This window comes from Clarias gariepinus, chromosome 26 (assembly GCF_024256425.1).
Source record: "Clarias gariepinus isolate MV-2021 ecotype Netherlands chromosome 26, CGAR_prim_01v2, whole genome shotgun sequence".
Classification (NCBI taxonomy): domain Eukaryota; kingdom Metazoa; phylum Chordata; class Actinopteri; order Siluriformes; family Clariidae; genus Clarias; species Clarias gariepinus.
This window is the reverse complement of record NC_071125.1, coordinates 23,790,608-23,800,085: the sequence shown is the minus strand read 5'-3', so window position 1 is coordinate 23,800,085 and position 9,478 is coordinate 23,790,608. Positions and strand designations below refer to the sequence as shown.

Genomic DNA, 9,478 nt, shown 5'->3' with positions numbered 1-9,478 from the left:
GTCTGTGAGCGTGTCACCGGCGTTGTAACAGTATCAAAACCGGGTATGTCAGGGTGAGCTCATAGCTGCTGCAACCCTGAATCAGACTGCAATGTGTCAAAAGTACAGTACGACAGGCGGAATAAGAGCAGCCGAAACATTGGAGCAGTGTGAGGAGCACCAGCGAGTTGCCCTCACACTCCATCCGCAGGTAACGTGAGCAGCAACGTGAGTTACTGAATACTGTAAGTTAATACAGCAAGAGGTAGTGTGCGTGATGACGCTTTTTTATTTACCAAATAATTGAAACTTAAATTTAAAAGTCTTTAAAATGTAAATGACACTGTGAAACAGTCGTTTGACATTTACATTGGTTTCTTATGTACTCCTTTTTACAGACTTTTTATTGTTTTTGGTGCAAACCAGCATATTTTAACCATGATTAGAAGTACTCACCTCGAAGAGACGCCACAGCACCAAACTGTAAGAAAGTCGATGTTTTCTGCCCTCTAAACACTTTTAATATTTGAAATGGATGACTGTAGAGCAATCACTGTTCAAATATCATGTGATCATGTTTTTATTGTAATATTACAGATACATGGAGCAACTGGAACCGAACTGCGACCAGTAATCAGGTAGCATCATTAGATTAGATCAGATTTTATTGTCATTGTGCAAAATACAGAGCCAATGAAATGCAGTTAGCATCTAACCAGAAGTGCATAAGTGGCCTATTTACAATAAATAACAATATAATGCAGATGCAGTAGGTAATACAGTTTTGGTATATAGTGATATGGTAATGTGCAGTATATTGGCATGTCTGGAAGATTACATGCACAAAGTTAAGGGATATACAAATGTATTTGTGTGAGTTCTAAATTGGACAGTATATACAGAATAAATATGGGTGGAATATACAGTAGTGCAATGACGAGCATTACACACACATTACGTAGAGATCCGCAGTTTAGCATCGTTAACTCTCTGACCTAATGACATCATTTAAGAGCAGAAGTGAAATGTCTGGAAAGTCTTTTATCTGAAGTTTGTTATAATTTACATGAATGTAATTGTTTATTAAAGAATAATAATAACAATGGTGAGGAGCAGCGCTCCCGGATCGAGTAGCAAGCCTCGACTGCAAGATTCTGGGCAGCAAACAGCAGGATGTAAACCTACACCTGAGGATGTCCGGGTCAGCTGATCTTAGTAATTAATGCTTTGCGCAAAAATATATACAATTGTCCATAAAGAAACAGGCATGTTCAATTCTAATTGGGATATAACTCATTGTATTCATTAATCTTACAGTGCAGAAGTAAAAAAGTAAAAAAATATTTTTCCCTTCCTTATGGGTAAATTTTATTACATATCTGTCACACGTAAATTATAAGATCATCAAAATTATTTTAATATTCCACAAAGATAATCAAAATAAATACAAAATGCAGTTTTTAAATTATAATCTAATTTATTAAGGGAAAAAAGCTGTCCAAACTAAGCCTTTCTAAGGCTTTGGGATGCCAGCAAATGGTGAGTGCCATCATCCACAAGTGGAAAAACCTTGGAACAGTGGTGAAACTTTCCAGGAGTGACAACCCTACCGGAATTACTCCAGGAGCACAACTACAACCCAACCAGGAGCTCAAAAAAGACCCCGGAACAACATCTGTAGAACTGCAGGCCTCACTCGCCACAGTTAAGGTCAGTGTCCATGAGTCAATACTAAGAAAGAAACTGGGGGCCAAAATGAACACAAAGGCTCACATTTGCCAAAAAACAAAACATCTTAATTATCCTACCCTTGGGTGCACTGATGAGAGGTAAACAAAAGTTGAACTTTTTAGAAGGTGTGTGTCCCGTTACATCTGGTGTAAAAATAACTGTGTTTCATGAAAAGAACATCATGCCAACATTACGTTTTTGTAGTGGCCTAGTCAAAGTCCGCACTTAATGCTGTGACCTTAAACAGGCCGTTCATGCTCGAAAAACTTCCAATGTGGCTGAATTAAAACAATTCTGCAAAGACGAGTGGGCCAAAAGTTATCGCAAATGTTTGATTGTGATTGTTTCAGCCAAGGGTGGTACAGCCAGTTATCTAGATAATAATCTTTCAACTTTAACTTGTTTGGAAATGGATTTCCAACCCTTTCCAGAGAGATGTGCAGCACAATTGCTTTTCTAAGACTATTGCTTATGGCTTTCCCTCTTGGCATTGCGTTAAAACACACCTGAATGTCCAAAACAACTGCTTTTATAGAGATCTGCACACCTGCTAATGACCAATTAATCACAGACTGATGTTTAGCAGCAACTTGCTGCAACTGACCCGCTATAACACTGATCACATGGGTGCGTGTGCATAAAGCATCTTTAATTTTGTGTTTTTATGTGTGTGGCTTGAAGAAGCTGCTGTGTTGGATGACTTTCACACACACACACACACACACACACACACACACCAGTTTACCGAAAAAGACTCACCCGCCCACTTGTGTGAGGGTAATTCTCTATTTGGTAAATTTGTGTGTGTGTGTGTGTGTGTGTGTGTGTGTGAAAGTCGTCCTACACAGCAAGTTAATGGTTTTATTGTCATAGCTAATCAGTGTATATTTAGTTATTGTCAGGGTTGAATAGGTAATGTGTAATATGCAGATAAACTTTTTCTAAACATAATGAAAAGTGAACAAAAAAGAAAAGCTGGACTCGGCTTAAAAAACAGGAACTGGGGCTAGGATTAAGTATCAGGATTAGCATAGATTAGCAGTGGCATGAACACAACTGTCAAGACAAAAGCCAAACCCAAACACAGGCTTTAAATAGATTAACTTATCAAAATGTAACGACGAACAAGTGAAATAATCAAGACCATAATCCTTTTCATAAAAAAAAAAAAATCTTACCAATAACACTGAAGTTGTTTAATTAATTCTACAAATCTGGATATCTTTTTTTACAGGCTGAGTTTGTGATACTGTAAATCTAAAACTTGTTTTACTTTTATTTCAGGTATCAGATAAATACAGCATGCACCCTGAAGCGATGGCGAACCCGAGTGACCACGTGCCCACTAAGGAAGTAGCTGGTATAAGCTGAAATAGTATCTTTTATTAGACTAAAAGTTTAATGATTTATAAACTAACTGTTGTGTGTTTTCAAATAATTTATACAAGCTAATTGTATGTGTTGTTTAAAGGATCTTCAGCAAAGATCCAAACAAGTACTGTTAGCCAGAGCAAAAAGCAGATCGTCAGACACATTCTTTTCATCAAACTACAGAAAGCCTTGCGAGTCCCTCTCCTGACATGTACAAGAAAAACATGGTTCCTCTGGATGACGAAGAAGCTTCTTCTGGAGCTCCTTCTTTTTCCGTTGATGGACACCTGGAATCTACTAACCTTGTCCCTCCATCCCTTGCTAGTGCAAAGCCAGGTAAAGAAATCTTCATTTAATTAAGCACAATTATGTATAACATTAGAACATTAGATTATGGATATGTCACTCTCAGTCTCGCGGGACCTGGATCCTATCCCAGGAGACTTTGGGCATGAGGCGGGGTACACTCTGGACAGGGTGCCAGTCCATGGCAAGGCACACTCACATACACTCATCACACACACTGCACTACAGGCAATTTGGGAACGCCAGATAGCCTAATCCGCATGTCTTTGGACTGTGGAAGGAAACTGGTATACCCAGAGGAAACCCACCAAGCATTGGGAGAACATGCAAATTCCATGCACACAGAGGCAGGAATCAAACTGCTCCCTGGAGGTGCAAGGTGGCAGTGCTAACTATTTAGTGTTGGGTTACATTTTTATTTGATTTTTAAGCTTGGCAAAGGTCGAACCTTCTATTCACAGGCTTTTCACACTGTTCTTTTTTGTATCCAAATTGTAGACTACCCAAGAGAACCTGGCAGAAAAAGGCTGTATCATGCAGTAATGGCCAGACCATTAAGGAACATTACATTTTCCATTCATACCAAACCTCAGAGGAAAGAAAGGACCAGAGCGGGGAGGAAACATGATTTACTCAAGCGTACTCTTTTGCAGAGTCACATGAGAAAAGTTCTAAGCTTAGATAAGGAGAAGTTACAAGCCATGTTCCCAACTAAATCCCAAAAACTCAACTTGTTACTCTCAATGGCCCTGAATGGAGAGTGTGTGACATGAATGTATAAAATATCTGTCAAAGAATATTAGAGAGTTCTAAGTAGAAGCTGAGTTAGAAGTTAGTAAGCATCCAGTTTAAAGTGATTTACACATTTCTAAACTTTATTAAGCTGGTGTCTCTCATCTGGCTTTGCTGAAACAAACTGTACAACTGTACAACATCAACATAACAGTGGAAACTAAGGAGCTGAATCGCTTGCTTTTTTATGATCAATGTAACAAATTCATCCCCACTATTGGCATGCCGACATGATTTTTAAAATGTCTGTCCCCTAACTGATTATATTACATAACATAACTGATATTTAAATTTACATGTATTAATGAACCCTTTCGTTTTGTGCGTTTTGAGTGGATGATCTTTATTTGTCAATAAAGAAAAGCATATGCACATAAAAAATTCTTCTGTTCATTGTGCCTTAAGAATTTTGAGAACCACAGCCTATCTAGCCTTTACCACAGACAGCTATAAGTCAAAGAACACTCGAATAATAACCACCAAAGTAAAGAAATTTTTTTTAAGGAAAAAAAATATTACAGGTTAGACTACTGAGACAGGGTGATTTGTGTAAGAAGCATTCAGTTAACAGACAAAGGAAAACCCTCCTCTCCCTTGGACTGTTTGTCAGGGCTCTCCCAAAACTGAGAACAGAGAATGCGCTTCTTATTGGTCATGACTCACAACCCAGGGTGGCATCTTACCGAGGTAAGTCTAGCATTTTAGATATGTTAGTCCATAGTACTGATACAGTACTGTGGTGGTCTTATTGATTATTTCTTTTTTTTTTGGATTTTTTTTTTCAGATTTTCTCCACAATATTAGTTGTAGCCAATTCCTCCCCGTCACTAGGGGGCTCCCACATTAAGGCTACTACTAGCATTCAGCCGGGAGGGCCGAAGACTATCCCGTGTTTCCTCGAAACCGTGTGACGCCAGCGGACCGCATCTTTTCGAACTGTATGCTCACGCACCGTTAGGAGCGGAGTAACACACTCGGAGGAAAGCGCTAGAAGCTCCTTCCGCTTGCGCGAGCTCACAGACGCCCCTGATTGGCTGTAGAACCGTGATTAATGTGGGAGCACTAAGTACCTCTCATTCCTCCCCTCTGTGAGAGCTCGGCCAATCAGCTCTCTCTAGACCTCCGGCTGCGAGAGGTTACAGCATCACCCGGGAATCAACCCAGCGATCTCCGGATGATAGGGCGAGCACTTTACCACTGCACCACTCGGAGGCCTGGGGTGGTCTAATTTATCAACTAATTTTTACAGATTGGTTGTCTCTCAACTGATAATCACATAAACCGATATTATTGTGATAATGCAAAATACACAATCAATAGCCACATTAACATGTCAAATTTGCAATATGCAAAGCCTAATTGTTGTTGCCTGTAGCGTGGGAATGTGTGTGTGAGTGTATATGTGTGCCCTGTGATGGATTGGCACCCTGTCCAGGGTGTACCCCACCTTGTGTCCTAAGTCTCCTAGGATAAGCTCCAGGCCCCTGAATACATTATAAAGTGGCATAGACGATGAGTGAGTGAGAGGGTAAGTTTGTGAATGAGGGAGTGAGAGTGAGGGAGCGAGGGGGTAAGGGAGAGTGAGAGTGAGGGAGTGACTGAGAGGGAGAGTGAGGAGTAATGGAGTGAGAGTGAGGGACTGACTGAGAGGAAGAGTAACGGAGTGAGGGAGTGAGGGAGAGTAAGGGAGCAAGGAAGTGAGGGGGGGTGGGAGTAAGGGAGTGAGTGAGAGTAAGGGAGCAAAGGAGTGAGTAAGAATGAGTGATTGAGAGTGAGGGAGCGAGGGAGTGAGTAAGAGTGAGTGAGGGAGCGGGGGAGTGATTGAGAGTGAGGGAGTGATTGATAGTGAGTAAGGGAGCGGGGGAGTGATTGAGAGTGAGGGATTGAGGGAGTGAGAGTAAGGGAGTGACTGAGAGTGAGAGTAAGGTAGCGAAGGGGTGAGTGAGAGTAAGAGCGAGAGAGTGACTGAGAGGGAGAGTGAGGGAGCGAGGGAGTGACTGAGAGGGAGAGTGAGGGAGCAAAGAAGTGAGTGAGAGTGAGTAAGGGAGCGGGGGAGTGAACTCTGGCACCTGAATGGAATTGTTAAGTTTAGGAGGAAACAGAACACGCCAAGATTTCATACAAGCTTTACACACGAACTGAATCGACTCGTCTGTGGAAAGTGATTCGGCTCTGAATCGACTCTTCAGTAGAAAGTGAGTGAATCAGTTTGGAAAGTTTTACCGCGTTATGTTTTCTCGCGTCTGGATTTGATGTAAAATGTCTGAATGTAATCGTGTCTATGATTCGGCCCTCATGTTCTCCTCCTTTCCCTGTGAGTCTGTGGGTTTCTGAGCGTTAAAGTGAAGCAGTTTAATGAAGGTGTGCTCCTCGCTGCGCGCGCTCGTCACAGGTGCTGGACGCTGCTCAGGGAGCGCGCATCGGCGGCGCGCGGCGTCACAATCACTGAGACGGGAGCGAGGACGTAAACGCAGCGTGCAGCTCTGATTGCTCTTCATCCTATAAAACACTAGAGGGACAGAGAGGTAAAGTCATCACTATAAACTCCTGGTACAGCTGTCTCTTTATAACAGATTCCCACCAATGAACAAATCAGTCGTTTAATAAATAACTCCTTAATTACTGGTATGTTATTAACAGTGTGCTGAGTCATGGCACAAACTCAAGGGAAATTTAATGATCAGTTTATTGAACAGTACAGTGGCTTAGCGGTTAGCAAGGTCACTCTCACCTCCAGGGCTGGGGTTCGAATCTCGTGTGTAAGGAGTTTACATGTTCTCCCTGTGCTTTATGGGTTTCCGCCCATGGAGACATGAAGTGTAGGGTGGTTGACGGTTCCAAATTGCCTGTGGTTGTACCCCTGAATGTGTGTGTCTGTACCCTACCACCCAGGTTGTACCCTGCCTTGTGCCCTAAGCTCCTGGGAGACGCCCCAGGTCCCCCTTCACCCTACACAGGATAAACAATATGGACGATGGATCAGACTTATTGAACATGGCTTAACTAAATAAGTTCATACACTAAGCAGTACTGTGCTAAGTGATACTTAATGATGCTTATTTTTTTACCAATTAACTGAAACTCTAATTTAAAGGTCTGACGTGCCTTTAAAATGCAACTGAAATGGTGAAAGTCACTTTACATTTACATTGGTATCCTATGTACTACTTTTCACAGACTTTGTTTTTCTCTTGTGTGTGGAAACGGACGGGTTTTAACCATGGACAGTAGTACTGACCTCGAGGAGACGCCCCAGGATCAAACTGTGAGAAAGCTTCTGCCCTCTAAACACTTAAAATTTTTGAAATGCATGAATGCAGAGCAGTGTGCAAATATTATGTGCTCGTGTTTTTATTGAAATATTACAGATGCAAGAAGCTACAGAACCCGAACCGCCGGAGAATCAGAACGATGAGTGCGTTTCCTTCCTACCAGAGATTAGACTCTGAGAAACGGCCAATGGCAGTATAGCGATGCTAAACTCCCTGACCTAACGACATCAGTTAAGAGTAGAGTTGTATGAGGGAGTATTTTATCTAAAGCCGGATTTAAACTATGTGTCTGTATTTGCTTCTTAAAGACCAACAGAAGAAATAGTGACCACAAGCGCTCCCGAATCGAGCGGCAGCAAGCCTGAACAGCAAGATTCTGGGCAGCAAACTGCAGGATCGAAATCTACACACGAGGACGTCCTGGTAGGCAGATCATTAAAGATTGTTAAAAGTTAATTCGTGTTTTATCTGGTATTTTTGAGTTATTTTGTATGTTTTATGTGTATTGCTTAGATATTGATTTGGTAATAGACTATTAGACCACTGAACAAATTTCTGATCAAGTTAACCATCTTGGAAAAATCAAAGTGAGACAGACATGATCTAATAAAAATAAAATCGTAAGGTCATGTGCACTAATGGGTTGTGTTCAGAGCTTGGCTCTTAACCCAGCAGTGGTAGCTCAGTGGTTAAGGTGCTGGACTACTGAGTTGAACGCCCTACTGTAGGTTCAAACTCCAGCACCACCATGCTGCCACAGGTTAAATGTGTAATAGGATAAATGTAAGTCACCCTGGATAAGGGTGTCTGCCAATTGCTGTAAATGTAAACATATAGTAAAAAGTTAATACAGTAAATGCTTACATCTGTACAGTAGATGTCAGATCTAACTACAGACAGACAAAAATCCTTATTAATTTTTAAAATTCCACAAATCATAATAGAGTTGAATAGTCTCTGCATTCTGAGTTTTCAACAGTTCTTAAATTTGTCTCATTTTCATTGTAGGTATCAGAAAGATATAGCATGTACCAAGATGCGCTGGCAGTCCCGAGTGACCACTTGCCTGCTAAACATCTCCCAAAGGGGACCAGTAAAGACCCGGTTGGTCATTCCTCAAAAAAAGCCAAGAAACTTGAGCAAGAGGCAACTGATCAAGTAAGACATAAAATCCAGCAAACCACAGTTACTGGTTTTGGCCTCCTTTAAGTTCCTAAGTGTACTCTACGTGCTGAGATTTGGAATTACTAAAATTAGTCTCATTTTCATTGTAGGTATCAGAAAGATATAGCATGTACCACGTCCCAGTCGTAAACCCGAGTGACCAGTTGCCTGCGAAACCTCTCTCGAAGAGGCCTAGGAAAGATCCAGCTGGTCTTTCCCCAGACAGAGCCAAGAAATCTAATGATTAGGTAAAGCAAGGAAACCTCAGATTCTGATTTGAGCCTCCTTTCAGTGAATGTGTTCTTGTGGTGTAGCAGGAAATTAATTTTCAGGGTGCTCTGACAACAAGAGGCGATCTAACTTTGAGGGCACCCGGCTACGAGCTGGTGGCAGTGAGAAACACGCAGGAGAATGTGAGACGAGATCTTGCATGGGGTTTCGCTCTGGTGTGCAGAGCTGTGCGGAGCTGTGCAGGCACAAGGTTAGCCGTCAGATATCAACTCTTTAAGACAACCGAGAGATGGAAAAGGGCAGAACGGCAGCAACGAGCATAGGAGAGTGTCTGAGCGGCATTCCCGGCACAACATGCGGGGAAATGGAGGTGGAGGCTCCTGGAGGCAAGAGTAAGGCTCACTACCATGCTGCTTAAAAGACCTGGAGGTGGTTCTGAGTCTATCAGAAGAATGTCCAAAGAGGTGTGTATCCAAGTGAAGGTGTCCATTATTAGGCTGAAAAAAATCAGAAAGTGAGCAAAAACATTACAGAATGGCAAGTAGAATAGTTTGGAACATTCTGAACAAGAAGGAATTAACTGGCGAGCGCAACAACAGCAAAAAGCTTGGAAAACCTCGGAAGAAAACTAA

At 41.8% G+C, this 9,478-nt stretch overlaps 1 protein-coding gene across 1 annotated transcript; it reads left to right on the top strand.

Annotated features, from left to right (window-relative positions):
* Window positions 1-1,074: 1,074 nt before the first annotated feature.
* On the top strand, window positions 1,075-4,537 carry LOC128514436 (uncharacterized). The gene is made up of 5 exons (XM_053488289.1): window positions 1,075-1,180; window positions 1,465-1,689; window positions 2,995-3,070; window positions 3,265-3,417; window positions 3,886-4,537. The coding sequence occupies exons 1-5, from the start codon at window positions 1,082-1,084 to the stop codon at window positions 4,158-4,160; spliced, it is 828 nt and encodes a 275-aa protein (XP_053344264.1). The 5' UTR covers window positions 1,075-1,081; the 3' UTR covers window positions 4,161-4,537.
* The last annotated feature ends 4,941 nt before the right edge of the window (window positions 4,538-9,478 follow it).